This window comes from Piliocolobus tephrosceles, chromosome 6, assembly GCF_002776525.5.
Source record: "Piliocolobus tephrosceles isolate RC106 chromosome 6, ASM277652v3, whole genome shotgun sequence".
In the NCBI taxonomy this organism is placed as follows: Eukaryota; Metazoa; Chordata; class Mammalia; order Primates; family Cercopithecidae; genus Piliocolobus; species Piliocolobus tephrosceles.
In genome coordinates this window covers 159584602-159607941 of record NC_045439.1, presented here as the reverse complement: position 1 = coordinate 159607941, position 23340 = coordinate 159584602, and the positions used below count along the sequence as shown (strand labels likewise).

General features: G+C 44.7%; 2 protein-coding genes across 4 annotated transcripts in view; one reads left to right on the top strand and one right to left on the bottom strand.

Moving 5' to 3' along the window:
• Window positions 1–23340, bottom strand: part of SNRPN (small nuclear ribonucleoprotein polypeptide N) — a 154690-nt gene that overhangs the window by 58070 nt on the left and 73280 nt on the right. For 2 of the 3 annotated variants that reach the window (XM_026447185.1, XM_026447187.1), the window contains exons 3-4: window positions 2861–2974; window positions 2440–2514 (exon numbers count right to left, since the gene is read on the bottom strand). The gene's annotated coding sequence lies outside the window, so the exon portion shown is untranslated. The remainder of the gene's footprint in view (window positions 1–2439; window positions 2515–2860; window positions 2975–23340) is intronic. The other variant, XM_026447186.1, reaches the window with a different exon arrangement.
• Window positions 8185–8468, top strand: LOC111525126 (40S ribosomal protein S27-like). The gene has a single exon (XM_023190443.2). It carries the CDS (start codon window positions 8191–8193, stop codon window positions 8443–8445), a length of 255 nt encoding a protein of 84 aa, XP_023046211.1. The 5' UTR covers window positions 8185–8190; the 3' UTR covers window positions 8446–8468.

Here is a 23340-nt window from a genome sequence, read left to right as displayed (position 1 = left end):
TGGCTCAAGCCTGTAATCCCAGCACTTTGGGAGGCCGAGACGGGTGGATCACGATGTCAGGAGATCGAGACCATCCTGGCTAACACAGTGAAACCCTGTCTCTACTAAAAAATACAAAAAAACTAGCCGGGCAAGGTGGCGGGCGCCTGTAGTCCCAGCTACTCGGGAGGCTGAGGCAGGAGAATGGCGTGAACCCGGGAGGCGGAGCTTGCAGTGAGCTGAGATCCTGCCACTGCACTCCAGCCCGGGCACAGAGTGAGACTCCGTCTCAAAAAAAAAAAAAAAAAGAAGTATCAAATGGGAAAGACAAAAAAAAATACATACAGGTAAGCATAAGCAAAACCATATAAGATGTATGCCTGTAGCTTAAATATGTAATCACGAGGAACAAAATTACAAACAGCAGCATGGAGGACTCATCTCAGAAGAAAAGGTCAAGATGGGGAAGGGATACCCACAAGTTTTGAGGAGTTCAGGATCATTTCTTTCTCGACTTGGGTATTAGATTACATATTTGTAAAGCAGTACTGTATTGTATGCAATTTTTTTCCTACATATACCTCACAAGAAAACAAGTTTGAGAAAAAATAGTTCTGGGTTCAAGGTAACAGACCTGAAATTTCTGGGTTTCATGTCAGTGAAATGTATAGAGGATCTGGACTATGAATGCCTGAATTAATACCCTAGCTCTGCCACTTTCCTGTGTGAGGCTGAACAAGGCTCTTAGCCTTTTTGTATGGCTTTTTCTCTTTATTGAGATGGAGTTTCGCTTTTGTCGCCCGTGCTAGAGTGCAATGGCACAATCTTGGCTCACTGCAACCTCCGCCTCCCAGGTTCAAGCAATTCTGCTGCCTCAGCCTCCCAAGTAGCTGGGATTACAGGAGCCCGCCACCGTGCCGGGCTAATTTTGGTTTAGGTTTTTTTTTTGTTTTTTGTTTTTTTTAAGTCGAGACGGAGGGGTTTCACCATGTTGGCCAGGCTGGTCTCAAACTCCTGACCTCAGGTGGTCCACCTGCTTTGGCCTCCCAAAGTCCTGGGATTGCAGGCATGAGCCACCGCACCCAGCCTGTATGGCATTTTTATCGTCACTAATATATAACAGGTGGAAATGGAAAGCAAGAGGAACAGTGACTGATACAGAATAAGTACTCAATTGATAGTGACTAATACTGGTAACTTACATCCTCTGCTGAATTTAATCTGCAACAATACTAGGCTCTGCTCAGAAGAGCAAATGTTTCAATAGGCCAAGTGAGTGAGTTGGCCTGAAGGACTGTGCTCTCTCCCTTTCTGCACTGGCCATTTGACTGGCAAATTCAAACCAAGAACCCGGTCCCATGCCTCGGTTACAACATGTTCACAGGCCAAGGGCTGATAATAAGGTCATTTACCAAGTCCTGGGTGGCTCCCTTTCCTAGGGTGGAGTCCTTTAACCACAGGATGACTTGGAGAACCTGACCCTACATGTTGCCTGGATGACAACTAGCCCCCATGCCTCAGGATTCTGTATCACAGTTGCTTCCACTCCCTTACCTGGGAAATAAGTTGGGCTTCCTTTATACGAACAAAAGGAAGATCTTTCTTGAATGCAGACAAACACGTTTCCAGGACTACTCTGCAGGAACAGTTTCTGAGAAGGACTACAACTCCGCAAAAACTGTGCTTTTCAGGCCATGAAGGAATGCACCTGCAGCCTCATGAATTCCCTGGGTGAACCTCAAGCAAACTCTGCTCACCTGCTTAAAGTCAATCTTCTTTAACCGTGGCTACATCTGAAGCCTTCACAAAGCTGAATTTGCAGCTTCAGTTCTGTTGATTCTGGGTCAGATCTGATCCTGCATGAACATGAGCCTGTCAGAAGAGCCTTGGCCAAGTGGAATATTATGGCTGTCCTTGAATATATGCCACTTCCAGAATTTTTGAGTATCACACCAGACAATTCATGGACTGTCATTGACCCATCAGAAAAACGTGAAGTGGATGGACAACACCTGCAGGGCATATGCTTTCAATCATTATCTACTTGGAAAGGTACTACACCTGGGTAACTCTCTGAACCAAACCTTTAACAGCTGACTTAAAACACAGACAGAAAGCAATAGCCATCCAAATGCTATCTGAGCTTCGCTTTGCTGCTGGGACTTAAGATTTTGGAGGCAATTTGGTCCAGTCATTCTCAAACTGTAATAAACACACAAAACACTGGAAGTATTATTAACACGTGATTCTCAATCCATAGGTCTGGGATTGAGTGTATGCCTCTGTGCACGCCCCCTGCCCTCCCGCTCACGTTCTCCCTTACTCCCCAGCCCTTGAAGGGGTTTGAGTGTATAAAGCACTCATTCACATATTGAAACTGGGCTTCAACTCTGCTCCCTCCTCAGATTTGGCACACTACTGTAATTTTCTCTAACCCAGGTTAGTGAACCCGAATCCCACTTCTCTCAACGTGCATTCCTCAGACCAATCCTGGCACTTGTTAGAAATGCACATTCTTATGCCGCAAACCAAACCCTGACAATCAGAAACCCCGGGATGGAGTGTGCACAGTTTAACAAGCCCCCAGGTGATACTATCGCACACTCAAGTGGGGAAACAGCTGCCCTTGCCAGAGGGATATCCTAGAACAAAGTAGAACCACTGGAGAAAAGCAAACACTGTATCCAAAAAATGGGGAAATTAAATTATGCAGTTAAATTGTAATTAAAGTGAACATGGCTTGAGCAATACAACACGTTTCTGATTCAGAGAAAACGTTTTATAAGCATTTATAACAGAGGAGGTCATGGACTAGACAGGGTGTGCATGCAAGTGGCAGGTAAGGAGGCAGAGGCTGGAGATATGTAACATTTCTACTTACATAAGAGAAGGTAGCTTCAGCCACTGGTAAAACGAGCAGCAAAATTCTGTAGAGGAGATTCTGGTGGAGGAGTATGTTCAGGGAATGTTGCCTTCTAAATTCCACTTATATATACTGAGGCTGAGAATTGTAAAGAGAAGATACATCAGGTCATTCAAAATACATGTATCTAGAAGTTATGCAAAATGTGCTTTGTGTTCCATGAAAAGGGGAGATACACATGCGCCAGAGGAATATTTTATAAAAACGTAGTTTTCTGTACACTGACAAAGATTCTTTGCTTGATCAAACTTTAGTCAGGCACCTGAACCTTCTGTGGTCTGTGCACTTCCCTTGTGAAATCCAGCTTTAGCAAGAACCTCCTTACCTTTGATATCTTACCAGGTTCAGGGGCCCGGCGCGGTGGCTCACGCCTGTAATCCCAGCACTTTGGGAGGCCGAGACCATCCTGGTTAACACGGTGAAACCCAGTCTCTACTGAAAATACAAAAAATTAGCCGAGCATGGTGGTGGTGCCTGTAGTCCCAGCCACTCCGGAGGCTGAGGCAGGAGAATGGCGGGAACCCGGGAGGCGGAGCTTGCAGTGAGCTGAGACCGCACCACCGCACTCCAGCTTGGGGGACAGAGCGAGACTCCATCTCAAAAAAACAAAAACAAAAACAAACAAAAAAAAATCTTACCAGGTTCATCATCCTGCACCATTCCCCCAAGTGATGTCTGATCACCCTGGCCTGTCTTCAGCAAAAATCCTTTTAGGCTGGTTTCGCCATAATCCCCCTAACCTTTGAGGTTTCTCCGTGGTAAGTTTCCATTCACAGACCTCCCAGGCTGCTCCTTGGTTATAAACTCCCACTTGCCCAGGCTGTATTTAGAGTTAGCCCAATCTCTATCTGCAGAGGTCCCTGTATCTATCACCATGGTGACCTTTACCTTGCTTTAACAAGCATAATTGAATAATTTGTTTTTCTTTTTTTTTTTTTTTTTGAGACGGAGTCTCACTCTGTCACCCAGGCCGGAATGCAGTGGTGCAATCTCAGCTCACTGCAAGCTCCCCCTCCTGGGTTTACGCCATTCTCCTGTCTCAGCCTCCCGAGTAGCTGGGACTACAGGTGCCCGCCACCACGCCCGGCTAATTTTTTGTATTTTTAGTAGAGACGGGTTTCACCATGTTAGCCAGGATGGTCTGGATCTCCTGACCTCGTGATCCACCTGCCTCGGCCTCCCAAAGTGCTGGGATTACAGGCATGAGCCACTGCACCCGGCAATTGAGTAATTTTTTAATGCACACACACAAAATAAGCCAAACAGCTATATGTTTTATTTATATATGTTTTTTATGTTATATGTTATATATATGTTTGCACATATATGTTATGCAAAATCCATACCATCTTTTAAGATAAAATGTGTGGTACTATGGCAAATTTGCTGTGCTTCTCTGGCCTCTGTCCATTAGAGATATTTTGGTAGAAAAGTGACAGGATAGAATCAAAAGCAAGTTCAATATACACATATGCACACACAGATACATACTTCATAAGGAGTCTCATTAAAATAAATTCTACCCTCAAACTTACTGAAAAATATGTAAAGTATTTTGAAAATCTATTAAAGACAACACAATATTTTAAAAGTAAGGCACGTGAACAAATTTGCCCATAAATGATTTTTGTAACCATAAAATTCATGTAAAACGATGTCTGTATTGTTCTACATAAAACCAAGTGCTCTCTTCAGGTCACATTTGTAAAGCCAGAACTAAAAGAAAAAAGTCTAAAATTAAGAGGGAAAGTAGAATCCTTTAACATCTTATTTTATAGGGTACATTGTTAAGACTGTAGAGGAACATTTATGTTTTTTAAAAAACTAAATCCACAACATAAAAACGAGAGAACATAAAAAACAAATACGGAACATGGGCTTCCCGCGGCCGCGGAACGAAAACCCTGCGGACCAGCACCAACATCCTCACCGCGCACTGCGGCCCAGACCAGGGCGGGTCTGGCCCCAGCGAGCGGCCACTGCGCCCCGACACGTCACCTTCCCAGAATACCCAGGGGCGAGCCGGCCGCGCTGAAATGATGGCATATTCCCTGCAGGCTGCTACAATAGTGGCGGGTAGGAGGAAAGCTCCCTCATTTTCCCCTGGTGGCACGCATGGAACATCCCCTGAAACCTTATGCAGTCATCTTGGTTTTTCTTCCCTAGCCTCAAGAAATACTTCAAAACTACTAAATTCTCTCCTTCAGGAGAGTCTAGGAATAGGAGTTTTAAAATAATTAAGACAACGTAACATCTACTATAAAACATACATCCATTTAAAAAGTATTTGATCCAGAAGGAACTAAATCATTGATGGAGGAAAAAAATGACATCATAGATCTCAAAGGAAATGTTCTTCTATTACTACTTACCTGGAAATTTATGGCCTTTAAAAGCTGATTCTGAGAGGTGAAGCCAGCTGGACTTCCTGGGTCGGGTGGGGACTTGGAGAACTTTTCTGTCTTACAAGAGGTTTGTAAAATGCACCAATCAGTGCTGTGTAAAAACGCACCAACTGATGCTCTGTAGCTAGCTAGAGGTTTGTAAAATGAACCAATCAGCACTCTGTAAAATGCACCAATCAGCACTCTGTAAAATGGACCAGTCAGCACTCTGTAAAATGGACCAATCAGCAGGATATGGGTGGGGACAAATAAGGGAATAAAAGCTGGCCACTCCACCCCAACCACCAGGGGCAACGTGTTGCGGTTCCCTTTCATGCTGTGGAAGTTTTGTTCTTTCCATCTTCACAATAAATCATGTTGCTGCTCACTCTTCAGGTCTGTGCCACCTTTAAGAGTTGTAACACTCACTGTGAAGGTTCTCAGCTTCATTCCTGAAGTCAGCGAGACCACAAACACACCCAGACACAATTCTCAATTAAAATTTCAAACGTGGTGCATAGTACTTCCTGAACAAATGCTGCCACCTAATTTAATACTGTTACCGTTATATGATCTACCTATAATCCATGTACACATATACTATGAAGCATATGTAGAAACAAACACCAATGTATGTATGTATATATATTTTTTTCTTTTTTTCTAGAGACGAGGTCTGGTTCTATCGCATGGCCTGGAGTGCAGTGTTACAATCACTGCTCACTGAAAACTTGAGTTTCTGGGCTCGAGTGATCCTCCTGCCTTAGCCTCCTCAGTAACTGGGAGTACAGGCTGAGTAACTAAGCTTATGTACCTATCTGATCTCTCTCAATATCTCTCTCTCTGTCCCTTCCTCCCACTTTCCCCCAAATTTTTAAAGTTTTTCACCTTGAAACATTAACCCACATTGCTCCTTAAAAGAATAAGCCACTCAAGGCCGGACGCGGTGGCTCATGCCTGTAATCCCGGCACTTTGGGAGGCCAAGATGGGTGGATCACAAGGTCAGGAGTTTGAGACCAGCCTGGCCAACGTAGTGAAACCCCATCTCTACTAAAAATACAAAAATTAGCTGGGCGTGGTGGCGAGTGCCTGTAATCCTAGGTACTCAAGAGGCTGAGGCAGGAGAATCACTTGAATCCGGGAGGCAGAGGTTGCAGTGAGCCGAGATTGTGCCATTGCACTCTGCCCCGGGGGCTAAAGGGAAACCCCAATCTAAAAAAAAAAAAAAAAAAAAAAAGTCAACCTGGCCAAAAAAACCCACAATGTGTGTTTATAATCAGATGTATATCTCTGATTATTCAAGGAATAAAAAACTGTAGAACTAGCTGAGTATCATTCCTAAATTTGTCACAAGGAGTTTTATAATTTTGGAATTATTCCCTGCCACCCCTTAAAATTTTTACAATAGCAACATTCTTCTATAATTACATAGATTTTTAAAAAGTCAAATTACAAATAAAAAGGCGAAGAATTTATAGTTTTTGGGAACAATCTGTTATATTGTCAGGCTTATGTTGTATAATGCAACAAATAACAGTTTATGCTATATTTTTGTAAGATGAAATCAGAACATCAACACTAGGAAAACTGATTGATTGGAAAATAACGTCAAGTTGGAAGAGAGCTCCATTGGAGAAAAGGGAGCATGATGCATACAGGAGGGATGACAAAGTTTCTCTGCTTAACCAAAATTTACTCAGGCTTCTCCTCCACCCATCTGTGGACCTCATTATAAAATCTAGTTTTAACATGGAAGCCTGTTTATCAAGAACTCTTTTCAGCCATGCAAGGTGGCTCACCCCTGTAATCCCAGCACCTTGGGAGCCGAGGCGGGCAGATCACGAGGTCCATGGCAAAAACCAAAGTTTGGTGGAGGAAATAGGCAAGAAGATAGGGGTAACATGTCCCACATAACTTCAAACCCAACAAGGCCAACAAAATTTAATCTTGAGGTGTGAGAATCAGCTTTTTTGATTCTACCTTTCACCTTACAGAGACACTGGGGTAGGGCTTATGTTCCCAAGCCTCCAGGGGACTCTGCTGCCATGACTGCTGGAGTCAGCCCACACCACAGTTCTGCAAGTTGTAGTCAGGTGTCTATGTCTATCACAGGTTGGAATTACACACTAGTGAATCTACAGGTCTGGGTCTGGGAACTCAGGGGTGGCCCTGACCACATGGCTCCACTGAGTATCGCCCTAGTGAGGGCACTCTGTGGTGGCCCCAACCCAACAGTTCTGCTGCACATTGCCCTGGTGGGAACTTTCTATGGCAGCCCTGCCCCTATAGCAGTTCTCTGATTGGGCCCTGAGGCATTCTTCAAGGCTTCCTCGGAAATGAGGTGGAGAAAGCCATGCCTTCACAGCTGTAGATTTAGCATGCCTGCAGTTAGCACTGCATGGGAGCTGCCCCATGTTTGCTCCTTGTGTTTTCTGGAGGAGTGATCTAAGCTGTACCTGGGCCCACTTGAACCACAGATGGGGAAGGTGGGGAATGCTTTGCTTGACTTCAGGGAGGAGATACATGAGGCAGCATAGTCACTGAGCCCCAAGTTCCCACAGGCATCCTGGGTTTCACTGGGACCCTGGGCTCCTTCCTTAAAATTGTTATTCCCTCAAGGACCTGGCACTTGAGTCTGTGATGGTTGTGGCATCCTCAGTGTTCTCTGAAATGTCTTCAGGGTCACCCTCCCATTGTGTTAATGAATAGTAGCTGGTGTCCTAGTCATACTAACCTCCTTATCAAACGGTCACTTGGCCACACAGTTGGTTTTCTCTCCTGAACACATTTTAAAAATTCTTCACAAGGACAGGCTGTTAATTTTCCAAATCTTTATGTTCAACTTCCCTTTAAAAATAACTTTCTTTGGCCCTTTCTGGCAGTGATGACCTACCCACCAGAACATGTCTCTTGCAAAGAATCTCCTTCATCCCTCTCCAGAAGAGGAGAAGAGGAAACACAACAAGAAACGCCTGGTGCAGAGCCCCAATTCCTACTTCATGGATGTGAAATCCCCAGGATGCTATAAAATCACCACGGTCTTTAGCAATGCACAAACGGTAGTTTTGTGTGTTGGCTGCTGCACTGTCCTCTGCCAGCCTACAGGAGGAAAAGCAAGGCTTACAGAAGGATGTTCCTTTAGGAGGAAGCAGCACTAAAAGCACTCTGAATCAAGATTAGTGGGAAACCATCTCAATAAACACATTTTGGATAAAATAATCATAATCATCATCATCATCTTTGGCTAGGTGAGGTGGCTCACACCTGTAGTCCCAGCACTTTGGGAGGCCGAGTTTGGTGAGTCACGAGGTCAGGAGTTCGAGACTAGCCTGGCCAATATGATGAAACCCCATCTCTACTAAAAATACAAAAATTAGCCAGGCATGGTGGCAGGCACCTATAATCTCAGCTGCTTGGGAGGCTGAATCAGGAGAATCACTTGAGCCCAGGAGGCAAAGGTTGCAGTGAGCCAAGATCACGCCATTGCACTCCTGCCTGGGCGACAGAGCAAGACTCCATCTCAATAATAATAATAATCTTTTTTTTTAACATGGGGTCGCACTCTGTTGCCCAGACTGTAGTATGATCATAGCTCATTGCAGCCTCGACCTCCTGTGCTCAAGCAACCCATCCCAGCTAATCTGCTTCCCTTTTGATTATAAGTTCTATCTTTTTTTTTTTTTTTGAGACAAAGTTTTGCTCTGTCGCCCAGGCTGGAGTGCAGTGGCGTGATCTTGGCTCACTGCAAGCTCCACCTCCCGGGTTCACGCCATTCTCCTGCCTTAGCCTCCCAAGTAGCTGGGACTACAGGTGCCCACCACCACACCCACCTAAGGTTTTGTATTTTTAGTAGAGACAGGGTTTCACCTTGTAAGCCAGAATGGTCTCCATCTTCTGACCTCGTGATCCGCCCACCTCAGCCTCCCAAAGTGCTGGGATTACAGGCGTGAACCACCATGCCCGGCCTATAAATTCTATCTTTAACTTGACTTTCTCTTCTCACAGTTTACTATAAGCATTTAAGAGAAGCCATGCAGTACCCTGAAAACTTGGCTTAGAGATTTCTTCTGCCAAATATCCTAGTTCATTGCTCTTACATTCTACCCTCCAAAAACTACTAAGGCACAGAAATACCTCCACTAAGTTTGTGGCAGGCAGGCTCCCATTAGCAACCAGAACAGTCTGTTTCCACTGACCCTCTATTATAATTCTAATGAATGTATAATGTAAACATTAAAGAACTGGAGAAACTGGGGCCTGAGCGTAGGGGCTGGAACATTAAAATAAACCCATTAAGACTTTGCCTGGGCCGGGCGCGGTGGCTCAAGCCTGTAATCCCACACTTTGGGAGGCCGAGACGGGCGGATCACGAGGTCAGGAGATCGAGACCATCCTGGCTAACACGGTGAAACCCCGTCTCTACTAAAAAATACAAAAAACTAGCTGGGCGAGGTGGCGGGCGCCTGTAGTCCCAGCTACTCGGGAGGCTGAGCCAGGAGAATGGCGTAAACCCGGGAGGCGGGGCTTGCAGTGAGCTGAGATCTGGTCACTGCACTCCAGCCTGGGTGACAGAGTGAGACTCTGTCTCAAAAAATAAAAATAAAAAATAAAAAATAAAAAGACCTTGCCTGGCCGTTCTTAGCCTAAAGTCTAGTTGAATAATAAAAGCATTTTACACATGTACCTTGTTCCAGGTACCCACTTAAGATTAAAAAGCTTCCCAAGACTCTAGAGAAAGATTTCCAGACCCTAGGTCCTACTTAAAGGTAAGATATAGATTGAAGGAAACGCTCCTCTTTGGAGATGCAATTCCACTCGTAGCATGGAGCTTAGCATGTATATAAGCACTAGAAAAAAACTTGTAACTTTGTGTTGGTATGGTGAATTACTCCGGCCTTCTCCCTGTAACCAGCTGCAGAAATAAACTCCCTTCTTTCCCAGACCTTGTTCTTTCCAGGAACAAATCCTCTGCCACTTTGTAACAAGGATAGCTTTTCCTCTAGTTCCAATAAGATATTCCTCATTTCCATCTAAGACTTCATCAGAATGGCCTTTAGGGTCTATATTTTTTCCAACATTCTGTTCACAACCACCTAGGTAATCTCAAAGATGGAGGCTTTCTCCACGGCTTTTCATCTTCTTCTGAAACCTCACCAGAATCGCCTTAATGCATGGCAAACTAGGCTTCTTCTAGCGTGCACTTCCAAACTCCTCCAGCCTCTACCCATTACCCAGCTCCAAAGCAGCCTCTACATTTTTAGGTATTTGTTATAGCAACACTGCCACTTCTCAGTACCAATTTCTATCTTAGTCAATTGTGCTGCTAAGCATAATATCTGAGACTAGGAAATCCATAAAGAACAGAAATTTGTTTCTCACAATTCTGGAAATTCAATTATGTCAATCCAATTATTATGCCATCAAGTCACTGGCATAATTGGTTAATTGGTGTCTGGTAAGGGCCGCTCTGCGCTTTCTTTCTTTTTTTTTTTTTTTTTTGAAATGGAGTTTGACTCTGTTGCCCAGGCTGGAGTGCAGTGGTGCAGTCTTGGCTCACTGCAACTTCTACCTCCCGGGTTCACGTGATCAAGTGATTCTCCTGCCTCAGCCTCCTAAATAGCTGGGATTATAGGTGCCCGCCACCACGCCCAGTTAACTTTTGTATTTTTAGTAGTGACAGGGTTTCACTGTGTTGGCCAAGCTGCTCTCAAACTCCTGACATTGTGATCCGCCCACCTTGGCCTCCCAAAATGCTGGGATTACAAGCCTGAGCCACCACGCCTGGCCTACTCTGTGCTTTCAAGGTAGTGTCTTGGCCAGGCGTGGTGGCTCATGCCTATACGGCCAGCATTTTGGGAGGCCAAGGTGGGAGGATCACTTGATCCCAGGAGTTTAAGACCAGCCTGGGCAACATACTATTGCACTGAAGATTACATTTCAACATGAATTTTATTTTATTTTTTATTTTTATTATATTTTATTTTATTTATTTATTTTTTTGAGACAGAGTCTTGCTCTGTCGCCCAGGCTGGAGCGTAGTGGGCGATCTCAGCTCACTGCAACCTCTGCCTCCTGGGTTCACGCCATTCTCCTGCCTCAGCCTCCGGAATAGCTGGGACTACAGGCGCCCGCCACCACGCCCCGCTAAAGTTTTGTATTTTTAGTAGAGATAGGGTTTCACCATGTTAGCCCGAATGGTCTTGAAATCCTGACCTTGTGATCCGCCTCCCTCAGCCTCCCAAAGTGCTGGGATTACAGGTGTGAGCCACCATGCCCGGCCTCAACATGAATTTTTGAGAGGTCACCATCATTCGAACCACAGCAGTGAGGATTATTCCCTGGATACTTGGCCTGGAATTCTTTCCTTCTTGGCTTCCTTTCCTCTGTAGGTATTCCCTGACTTCCTGGGCTGCAAATCTCTTATTCCTAGCTCTATTTAAGACCCCTCCATTCTCTATATTGGAATCTGCTTCTCCCTTGGGATTTCTCTGTCATCTGAATCCCCTCTTCTCAAATCCCTGCTTACGATAGGCTTTGCTGACTCTGTCCACCTCTTTCTTGGCATTATTTTACCCTTCAGTTCCCTTGCATCCTTTGATATTTCCCCCTTCAAGCCCCTACCTGCTTCATCGTTCCTCCCTCTGCCCTCCCCTACCAGCCTTTTATCTCCTCCAGTACTGCAATCACTTGCTTTTTAGGGCCCTCTTCTCCTAAGGGACGGAAGATCCTGCAAAATCAACTACCTGAGTCAGAAAAGAAAAAAAAGCTCATTGGAAATAGACTGGATGACAATTGCTAGATGTCTGCTCAGCCATTCACCTAAAATTTAGCTAACAGCCTCCATAAGAATGACCTCTGATAATAGGCACTTACACCCCCCTGAGTCTCTGTAAATAATGCCCCCTAATGTGGCACTTCAGAAATTGAGATAATAGATGCAGGAAGCACACTTTTTGACCTCTTCCCCCTGAGGTGGGTCATAAAAGAATTCTCTGACCTACTTCCCCTGAAAGTAGGTCATAAAATCCTCATTCAAGAGGGGTCCTTCTCTATACCCAGAGACCAAGAAGAATCTGAACAGCTCTTGCTAAGTTCTCCCCAGATTATTGCCATTAGGTCGTACCCATTTGTTTTCCAATCACACATTTGCATAGCTGTCTGTAAAAATAGATTTTTCCAGCCATGCTCGGTGGCTCATGTCTATAATCCCAGCACCTTGAGAGGTCAAGGTGGGTGAATCGGTTGAGCTTGGGAGTTCAAGACCAGCCTGGGCAATAAGGCAAAACCCCATCTCTACAAAAACAAAACAAAACAAAAATTAGCCGGGTGTGGTGGTGCCCACCTGTAGTCCCAGCTACTCGGGAGGCTGAGGTGGACTATGGCTTGAGCCCAAGGAGGTGGAGGTTGAAGTGAGCTGAGATCGTGTCACTGAACTCCAGCCAGGGTGACAAAGCCAGACCTTGTCTCAATCAAAACACAAACAAACAAACAAACAAAAAAACCAGAGTTCTCCCTGGTTCTTTTGGTCTTCATTTCTAAAAGCTCCCATGTCACATAATACTTTCAGTAACTACATTTGATATGATATTTTCTTATTACTATGTCTTTTGTTATAGGGGTCTCACTCATTAACCTTGTAACAAGTGATGAAAATATATTACTTTTTTTTTTTTTTTGAGACGGAGTCTCGCTCTGTTCCCCGGGCTGGGCTGGAGCACAGTGGCCGGATCTCAGCTCACTGCAAGCTCCGCCTCCCGGGTTTATGCCATTCTCCTGCCTCAGCCTCCCGAGTAGCTGGGACTACAGGCGCCGCCACCACGCCCGGCTAGATTTTTGTATTTTTTAGTAGAGACGGGGTTTCACTGTGTTAGCCAGGATGGTCTCGATCTCCTGACCTCGTGATCCGCCCGTCTCGGCCTCCCAAAGTGCTGGGATTACAGGCTTGAGCCACCGCGCCCGGCGAAAATATATTACTTTTTTATTCCTACAATTTCAAATAAATCAATTTGTGTCTGTTGGTGGGTGGGCCACTCAGGAAGTTCACCAGAACACTGGATGTCATCATGAAGGACATATGAACTGTAAACTGGGAAAACTCATTAGACTGTCACTGCCTTCCTAACTTCACCATCTAAAGACAAACTCAAGTTTAAACAATCTTGACTGGTTGATCTCTGGACTCCGAAGCTGAGTTTACGGTTTATTCCAAATATTAATCTTTGTTTTTCTTTTATTTTCACATAAACTAAACTCCTCTCATTAAAAGCCTGACAGCTACGACCACCTAGCAGTTATCTTATACCAAGTCCCAACAAATGTTACAGCTGGTTCTTTTTTTTTTTTTTTTTTTTGAGACGGAGTCTCGCTCTGTCGCCCAGGCTGGAGTGCGGTGGCCAGATCTCAGCTCACTGCAAGCTCCGCCTCCCAGGTTTACACCATTCTCCTGCCTTCGCCTCCCAAGTAGCTGGGACTACAGGCGCCCGCCTCGTCGCCCGGCTAGTTTTTTGTATTCTTTAGTAGAGATGGGATTTCACCGTGTTAGCCAGGGTGGTCTCGATCTCCTGACCTTATGATCCGCCCGTCTCGGCCTCCCAAAGTGCTAGGATTACAGGCTTGAGCCACCACGCCCGGCCACAGCTGGTTCTTAATGAACAAAAAGCAACTCAACAACAACAAATTGACTAACATTATTCAAATGAAAGGATGTGTCTTTTTTTTTTTTTTTTTTTTGAGACAGAGTCTTGCTCCATTGCCCAGGCTGCAGTGCAGTGGCACAATCTGGGCTCACCGCAAGCTCTGCCTCCCCGGTTCAAGTGATTCTCCTGCCTCAGCCTCCTGAGCAGCTAGGACTGACTACAGGGGCCTGCCATCACGCCCGGCTAATTTTTTGTATTTTTAGTAGAGACGGGATTTCACCATGTTAACCAGGATGGTCTTGATATCCTGACCTCACGATCCACCCGCCTCGGCCTCCTAAAGTGCTGGGATTACAGGCATGAGCCACCGCGCCCGGCCATTTTTTTATTTTTAGTAGAGACGGGGTTTCACCATGTTGGCCAGGCTGGTCTCAATACTCCTAACCTCAGGTGATCCACCCACCTCAACCTCCCAAAGTGCTGGGATTACAGGCATTAGCCACTGCAGCCCGCATGAACAGATTTTCTAATAAAATATGAACTATGCATGTGTGCCATTAAAACACACTTGTGTACATCCATGTTTGTAATTGAAATCAGCCTAATAGGGTTCACACCAACTGTTAACTGTAGTATGTGGCATTAAAAGTGGATATAGGACCAGGCTTCCCTGCATTTTTACTGTGATTTATCCTGAATTGTGTTCCCCTCACACGCTGCAGCAAAACATAGCATTGTTTCAGTTTTGAAATATATTTTTAAAAATATTCCTGCTGAAATGAACTTAGTCATTTCTATGTTTTTACCCCTCCTTTTCCTTTTTCTTGTTCCGATCCTTTTTTTTTTTTTTTTTTTTTTTTTTTTTTTTTTTTTTTGAGACAGGGTTTTGCTCTGTAGCCCAGGCTGGAATGCAGTGGTCAAATCTCAGCTCTGCTCACTGCAACTGCCACCTCCTGGGCTCAGGTGATTTTCCCACCTCAGCCTTCCAAACAGCTGAGAACACAGGCGTGCACCACCACATACAGCAATTTTTTTTTTTTTTTTTGTATGTTTTTGTAGAGATGGGGTTTATCCACATTGCCCAAGCTGGTCTCGAACTCCTGGACTCAAGTGATCTGCCCTTCTCTGCCTCCAAACTGATGGGATTACAAGCGTGAGCCACCGTGCTTGGCCCTGACCTTTCTTCTTCCAGCTTTCTGGGACCATCTCTCTCATTAAAACTCAGTAATATCCCTAGCAGCTGCTTGTACCAACATTCTGTAAGCTTTTTCATGGCTTCTTATTTTCTTGATACCAGATGGTTCCACAATCCTGAATCCTATAAACCAAATGAAGTTTCCATTGGAAAGCATGAATGGAACCTGTGCCTGAAACATTCAAGGACTGATGTGGGATCCTGCATAGAGTGGAGTGAGTGGATGAAGAGAATGATACAAGTTTTTGACTATTTTCCTTTGGCCCTTAGGATGTTTTGTTTTTGTTTTTGTTTTTTCTCTGTCAAACCCTCTACACTTTTGCCTGTATAGACTCTTTCTCTAAAGCCAAAACTTTGGGTTAGCCACTTTTCAGACACTAGGAAACCAAAATTCTCAATTTACAGTCATATCTGTGGCATCCCTATTAGGAAGTTGCCAACTGTAGCTAATGAATGTATCTAAATACATATAAAATCAAAGAATTAATGTGCCATTAAGTATCCTCAACATCTAGCCCCAGCATATCTTTCAGATTGATTCAGGTAAATGAAATAATCTCTATCTGTAGTTCTGAAAGGTGAAGCCAGCTGGGCTTCTGGGTCTATGGGGACTTGGAGAACTTTTCTGTCTAGCTAAAGGATTGTAAACACAACAATCAGCGCTCTGCATCTAGCTAAAGGTTTGTACACGCACCAATCAGCACTCTGTAAAAACGGACCAATCAGCGCTCTGTAAAATGGACCAATGAGCAGGATATGGGTGGGGCCAAATAAGGGAATAAAAGCTGGCCACCGGAGCCAGCAGCACCTGCTGGGGTTTCTTTCCAACCTGTTGAAGCTTTGTTCTTTTGCTTTTCACAATAAATCTTGCCGCTGCTCACTCTTTGGGTCTGCACTACCTTCATGAATTGTAACACTCATCATGAAGGTCTGCAGCTTCACTCCTGAAGCCAGCAAGAGCACAAACTCACCGGGAGGAATGAACAACTCTGGAGGTGCCACCTTTAAGAGCTGTAACACTCACTGCAAAGGTCTGTGGCTTCACTACTGAAGTCAGCGAGACCATGAACCCACCGGGAGGAATGACCAACTCCAGACACATCTGAACATCTGAAGGAACAAACTTCGGACACACCATCTTTAAGAACTGTAACACTCACTGCAAGGGTCCGTGGCTTCATTCTTGAAGTCTGCGAGATCAAGAACCCGCTGGAAGGAACCAATTCCGGACACAGTTCCTGAAATATTTTGTCATCTGTTCATACTTAGTTTCCTTCCTGGCACAAAAATCCATTTTTTCTTCCCTGATATATTTTTCTTTTTCTTTTTCTTTTTTTTTTGAGATGGAGTCTTGCTCTGTTGCCCAGTCTGGAGTGCAGTGGCACAATCTTGGCTCACTGCAAGCTCTACCTCCTGGGTTAATGCCATTCTCCTACCTCAGCCTCCTGAGTAGCTGGGACTTCAGGCGCCTGCCACTACGCCCGGCTAATTTTTTGTATTTTTAGTAGAGGCGGGGTTTCACTGTGTTAGCCAGGATGGTCTCGATCTCCTGACCTTGTGATACGCCCGCCTTGGCCTCCCAAAGTGCTGGGATTACAGGCGTGAGCCACCGCACCCAGCCTCCCTGATATATTTTTCTTTAGTTACTACTACTACTTTTTTTTTTTTTTTTTTTTTGAGACAGAGTCTCGCTCAGTCGCCCAGGCTGGAGAGCAGTGGCGCAATCTCGGCTCACTGCAAGCTCCGCCTCCCGGGTTCCCACCATTCTCCTGCCTCAGCCTCCCTAGTAGCTGGGACTACAGGCGCCCGCCACCACACCCAGCTAATTTTTTGCAGTTTTAGTAGAGACAGGGTTTCACCGTGTTAGCCAGGATGGTCTCGATCTCCTGACCTCGTGATCCACCTGCCTCCGCCTCCCAAAGTGCTGGGATTACAGGCGTGAGCCACTGCGCCCGGCCAACTACTTCTTGTATCTAGTTATAATTTTCTTCCTCCAGATAGCATTCCCTAACCACTTCAATTTCAACCACATTCCTATACGTCTGAAATTCCCCAGTAGAGTGCATAGTCTAAATCACAAATTTTCTATCCAGAATTAGTTGCTTATTTGTTTGTCTGAATTCCCAATTCACAGATGCCCCAAGTGCAGGAAGAAAGCTGAATCTTTCATTCTCCTGTCCATCTACTACATGCAAGAAAGAACGTGATCACTCAAAGTTTGTTCACAAAAATGCAATGGAAATCCTATTTCCGTTTTCTCCTCCCGAAATTAGGGGGAGAAACAATTCAGCATTTATGGAACACCATTCTTGACGTCCAAAAATATTATTATATCTTGTCTTACAATTCCTCAGTTTCCCTTATTTGCATAGAAGGAAAAGAACTTTAGTCTTGCTTATCTGTTCCTCCTTTCTTCCTCCACAACCCCATTTACAACTCTATGAACAGATCATTCTGATTCCTTTGTAATTAATCAGTGTGCCATGTCCCTTCTCACCTCATTACACTTGCGAATTTTTCTGATTTGCATGTCCTTTCCTTCCTATGTTCTGTGCACTTGAAATCTGAATTTGCCCTTGAAAATTTAGCTGAGTCATTATTTTACTTCAGAAACTGATGTTGACTCCTTATGTTGTTTAAAGATAGTCAATCTTCATTAATGTCAGGTTACATATTCGCAAATATGCCCACTCACTAAAGTTTATGTGTAACTTCAAAATCAATACCTGCGGTGCCTTTGTGGTCATGCACAGAGTGGCAACAATTTTGTCACTGATTGAGCATATTCCCAGGTAAGCTAGAACAAGATGACATTCTTCTTTTTTGTCTCAGTCATACAAACAAGTGTTCTTTTCATGGTCCGTGTAGTACCACACTGCATCTGTGAATTGACTTAGGATTGCAAGCTAGGTAGGCATCTGTTGAACATTTGACTACCAGACCTGGAACTTTTCTTCACATAGAGATCAAACAATACTCTTAAGTACACGTCTCGGCTATTTCATTCTAGGGACCCTGTGATTAGTTAGCTACCACCAAAGTCTTCTGTTTGCCAAAACGTTCTGATTACTGGTGCATCCTCCTCTGGCCTTTAAAACAAATTGTACATCCTGTCTTTGGCAAAGTTATCCCATGAGCAAGATGTTTGAGTCATTTTCCTCTACATAAGACAGCACAATCAATCTTTTTGTTGTTGTTGTTTTTTGTTTTTGGAGACAGGGTCTGTCTCTATTGCCCAGGCTGGACTGCAGTTGCATGATCAGAGCTCACTGCAGCCTCAACCTCTAAGGCTCAAGTGATTCTCTGGCCTATTCCCCCAAGTAGCTGGGACTACAGGTGCACACCACTGTCCATGGCTAATTTATTTATTTATTTATTTATTTGTGGATACAAGGTCTCATTAGGTTGCCCAAACCGGTCTTAAATTTACGCACTCATGTTATCTTCCCGCCTTGGCCTCCAAAGTGCTGGGATTATAGGTGTGAGCCACATGCCCGCAGCACAGTAAATCTTGAATCCCCAGTAATAGCACTGAGGTTAATTAACCCAATCTACTGTTATATTTTGTCCACCTTAGTATAATGACCTTAGAATGCTCTTCCAACCTTCCCCAGGTTTCTTCCAATACATGTTACAATTTCTTTTGCATGTAGCTGTTTCCTACAGGTCATAGTGTGTACCTGTCCCTTAGGAATAGGTTGATATTCAGCCCTAGTTATGGGGTCTAGTCATGCTACTAGCAAAAAGTAATGATTTGTGGGGGACTTTGAGAAAATCGGGCATCCCCTTTAATGGTATCGAACCCAGCGTTTGTGCAGAGGAAAGATGTTTTCTTCAAACAATAGAGAGAAGCTACTTCCTCTGGTAAGAAAGGCTCAGCCTGACTTTCTGTTTCCAGATTGTCAGTTTCAACTGAGTCTAAACAGATTCCCCCATTCCAAGTTTCAGGATCTCATTCTTGGTTTTGATGTTCAACAATATCAGCCCTGCAGCTCTAAGAAATGAGTTTCCTTCATAGTCGCCATGGAAGTTCTCAGGTTTTCAAACCGTGGCTTGAACTGAGAATTAAGGAACCTGAGCTTGTTATTTTCTCTTCATAATCATTTAAGGACGTTCAACTGAATCCATTCCACCCCACAGTCCTTACAGTTGACTACCATCGCATTCAGTGCAGCAGTCACTCGGACTCCCAAGGCGCGTATTTCAGTTGGCACTTTGTCACAGTCAACCACAGGTCATTGCTCAATTAATTGTGATACCACTGCATGTCATAGTTACTAGTATCCCATTGCACATAAATTGGCAAGGAGCTGCGGAATGTGCTCAAACATAAAGGAATGACCAACACAACTTCCCAGACTCATCTCTGTGGAACTGTCTCGGAACAACGCCAGTATTAATTCTTTCAGGGAGGGTCCAATCAGCAGGCAGACAAAGCACAAGAATTTGAGGAGGGAGTGTTTGAAATGGACATCTGTTTACTATAAGTGGATTGCAATCCAGAGCTTGTTAGAGGGTACACAGAATGGTCACAGTGTGTGGCACCAGTGGAACTTTCCAGAAATCTTCCCGCTTAGATGCCAGGGAAAGGTGTTCACAGGTAGGTGTCTCATTGGAAGCACTACACTAGAAGCCACCTAAGGGTAGGGAATATGGGAAGTGACTGACAACCAATGCTGCTGACTGTCATGCATTGTAGGAGCCTGATGCTAGAAAAGCCATTGTTGCTGCAGGACTGCCCATGCATACTGTAGAAACCTAGTGCTGGAGAAAGGCATGCATGCTATGGGAAACTGTTGAGAGACCACAGTGGAATCAGAAAGGAAAATCTCTTTTTACAATGTCCAACCACCTTCAACTACTGACAAAGCTTACTGTTGCAACACCATATATATATACGTGTATATATATACGTATATATGTATATACACACATATACATATATATGTGTATTATATATGTATTTTTGAAACAGAGTCTTGCTCAGTCGCCCAGGCTGGAGTGCAGTGGCACAATCGGCTCACTGCAAGGTCTGCCTCCCGGGTTCACGCCATTCTCCTGCCTCAGCCTCCCGAGTAGCTGGGACTACAGGCACCTGCCACCATGCCCAGCTAATATTTTTTGTGTATTTTTAGTAGAGACGGGGTTTCACCATGTTAGCCAGGATGGTCTCGATCTCCTGACCCTGTGATCCACCCGCCTTGGCCTCCCAAAGTGCTGGGATTACAGGCATGAGCCACCGCGCCCAGCCAACACAATATATTCTTAAGGGTATCTGACTCAATTTCCACAGAGCAGGCAATGAATGATTAATTTGGATCTAAAAGGCAACAGTTTATTAATTGGCATACAGTTCTTCTAATTAAAGGAATAATAAAAAATTAAAACATGTCTTCAAACATAGTGATGGTATTTGCAATATTTTAAATAGATCATTGATTTTTCCATTGACGTTTGTAATAGAAAATGTTGGGAGAAAAGCTGAGTGTTGGGAGAGAAGCTGAGGCAGGGCTTGCATGTCTGACATAAAGTAAAAGAGTCTTGGAACATGTCCAGGGTCCAGGGTCTAAAACCCCCTGTGGCCTGTGGAACGTGTCTAGACTTGCTGGCTCCTTGCTTCTAGCACTTCCATTATCTCCAGTAGCCATATGTTTCAAAGAAAATGCTAAACCGTCACAGCTGTAGCTTATTTGCTTAATATACCGCTTCCTTTTAACCCCCACATCCTCACCACCTGTTTCTTTGTTTGACCACCAATAAACAGCCTGGGCTTCCAGAGCTTGGGGCATTTGCAGCCTCCATAGTAGCGCTGGCCCCTGGTCCCATTTTCCCTCTCACCTTGTCTTTTCTTATTCCTTTGACTCCGCTGGACTTCGTCACCCCACGGCCTGGTCCGATCACCCCAACAGGAAATACTTAATTTTGATTCATACATTAAAGACAGATTAAATTGATAGTTGAGTTTGTAATAACACATTTTCTACCTGAACTCTGAGCTTCTTTCCTCATACACAATTCAAAGTGGTTCATCACTTATACTTTCAATATATACTTTTTTGTTTGTTTGTTTGTTAGAGAGTCTCACTCTGTCGCCCAGGCTGGGGTGCAGTGGCCGGATCTCAGCTCACTGCAAGCTCCGCCCCCCGGGTTCATGCCATTCTCCTGCCTCAGCCTCCCAAGTAGCTGGGACTACAGGCACCGCCACCTCGCCCGGCTAATTTTTTGTATTTTTTAGTAGAGACAGGGTTTCACCATGTTAGCCAGGATGGTCTCAATCTCCTGACCTCGTGATCTGCCCGTCTCGGCCTCCCAAAGTGCTGGGATTACAGGCTTAAGCCACTGCTCCCGGCCATTTTTTTTTAAGAAAGAGTCTCACTCTGTGGCCAGGATGGAGTGCAGTGGTGCGATATTGACTCACTGCAACCTCTGCCTCCCGGGTTCAAGTGATTCTCCTGCCTCAGTCTCCTGAGTAGCTAGGACTGCAGGAGCCTGCTACCACACCCAGCTAATTTTTGTATTTTTAGTAGAGCTGGGGTTTCACCATGTTGGGCAGGATGGTCTTGATCTCGTGATGTGCCTGCCTCAGCCTCCCGAAGTGCTAGGGTTACAGGCATAAGCCACCACGCCTATCTCAATACATACGACTTATGTGCCAATGAGGCTGGATGAAATGACCTACATGATGTGAACTGATGAAAACAAACTATTTGTTTAAAAAGCTTGCAGTTTTGCTCAGAAATGTTTGTCTCTGTTTTTTGTTTTCCAGGTTGTTCTGCTACAAGACTCATACATGTTAGGATTTTTGCCCTGCAGTGTTAGCAGTCCAACAGAGTAATTGCCATTGATAAGAGGGAATTTAGATACCATTCAGTAAGAAAATGCTCTTGTAGTGCCTATCTGATCTTCCTAACACTAAAGGGAAGACAGACTGTAGTTTCACATATTTAGCAACTTTTTAAATTTGTGTATTAACACATTAATACAGGGTGTACTAGTTGATTCCCAGGCTGCTAATACAGACATATCTGAGACTGGGTAATTGATAAATAAAGAGTTTTTTTGTTTTGTTTTGTTTTTTTGAGACTGTCGCCCAGGCTGGAGTGCAGTCGTGCGATCTCAGCTCACTGTAAGCTCCGCCTCCCGGGTTCACACCATTCTCCTGCCTCGGCCTCCTGAGTAGCTGGGACTACAGGCGCCCGCCACCACGCCCGGCTAATTTTCGAATTTTTTACTAGAGACAGGGTTTCACCGTGTTAGCAAGGATGGTCTCGATCTCCTGTCCTCGTGATCCACCCGCCTTGGCCTCCCAAAGTGCTGGGATTACAGGTGTCAGCCACCACACCCAGCCAAGAAAGAGGCGTAATGGACTCACAGTTCCACATGGCTGGGAAGGCCTCACCATCATGGAGGGAAGCAAAGGATAAACAAAGGCACATTTTACTGGTGGCAGGCAAGAGCGCCTGTGCAGGAGAACTCCCATTTATAAAACCATCAGATCTCATGAGGCTTATTCACTACCAAGAGAACAATATAGGGGAAACCACCCCCCATAATTCAATTATCTCCACCTAGCCCCACCCTTGACACATGGGATTATTATAATTCAAGGTGAGATTCGGGTGGGGACACAGCTAAACCATATCACAAGCTGTCACTTTGTCATCCATGCTGGAGTGCAGTGGTGTGATCGTAGCTCACTGTAACCACGAACTCCTGGGCTAAAGAGATCTTCCCATTCAGCCTCCAGAATAGCTAGGACTACAAGCACACACCACCACACTCAGCTAATTTTTTAATTTTGTAGAGTCTTGCTACGTTTCTGAGGCTAGTCTCAAACTCCTGGCCTCAAGTGATTCCCCCCACCTTGGTTTCCCAAGATGCTGGGATTACAGGTGTGAGCCACCACACCCAGCCAATTTAGCAGTTTAAAACAATGTAAATATATTGTCTCCATTCCTGTGGGTCAGTGGGCACAAGTTAGCTGGGTTTTCAGGTGGAATATTTCACAGGGATGCAATCAGGGTGTCAGTGGCCTGTATTACGTTTTTTGTTTGTTTGTTTGCTTGTTTGTTTGTTTTTTTTGATAAGAGTCTGGCTCTCACTCAAGCTGGAGTGAAGTGGGGTGATTCTGACTCACTGCAACCTCTGCCTCCCAGACCCAAACCATCCTTTCACATCAGCCTCCCGAGTAGCTAGGACTACAGGTGCATGCCACTGTGCCT

Bases quoted from the DNA above. Each gene is read 5' to 3' on its own strand.
- LOC111525126 (XM_023190443.2), top strand. From the start codon at position 8,191: ATGTCTCTTGCAAAGAATCTCCTTCATCCCTCTCCAGAAGAGGAGAAG.